This window comes from Meleagris gallopavo, unplaced genomic scaffold (assembly GCF_000146605.3).
Source record: "Meleagris gallopavo isolate NT-WF06-2002-E0010 breed Aviagen turkey brand Nicholas breeding stock unplaced genomic scaffold, Turkey_5.1 ChrUn_random_7180001913382, whole genome shotgun sequence".
NCBI classification, from domain to species: Eukaryota; Metazoa; Chordata; class Aves; order Galliformes; family Phasianidae; genus Meleagris; species Meleagris gallopavo.
Genome location: NW_011176275.1, coordinates 1 through 328, shown reverse-complemented (window position 1 = coordinate 328; position 328 = coordinate 1). Strand labels below are relative to the sequence as shown.

The 328-nt window shown below is 67.4% G+C and overlaps 1 protein-coding gene across 1 annotated transcript; it reads left to right on the top strand.

Moving 5' to 3' along the window:
- Positions 1-4: 4 nt before the first annotated feature.
- Positions 5-325, top strand: LOC104916540 (zinc transporter 1-like; the record flags this gene model as incomplete). Its single annotated transcript, XM_010727575.1, has 1 exon — positions 5-325. A coding segment is annotated over one exon (321 nt), but the record flags the coding sequence as incomplete, so codon positions are not given.
- Between the last annotated feature and the right edge of the window lie 3 nt (positions 326-328).

Genomic DNA, 328 nt, shown 5'->3' with positions numbered 1-328 from the left:
GACCCGGCGGGCGCGGCTGCTGTGCATGCTGGCGCTCACCTTCCTCTTCTTCGTGGTGGAGGTGGTGGTGAGCCGCGTCACGTCGTCGCTGGCCATGCTGTCTGACTCCTTCCACATGCTCTCCGATGTCATGGCCCTGGTCGTGGCGCTGGTGGCCGTGCGCTTCGCCCAGCGCACCCGCGCCACCAAGAAGAACACCTTCGGCTGGGTGCGCGCCGAGGTGATGGGCGCCCTGGTCAACGCCGTCTTTCTCACCGCCCTCTGCTTCACCATCCTGCTGGAGGCCATCGAGCGCTTCACCGAGCCCCACGAGATCCAGCAGCCGCTG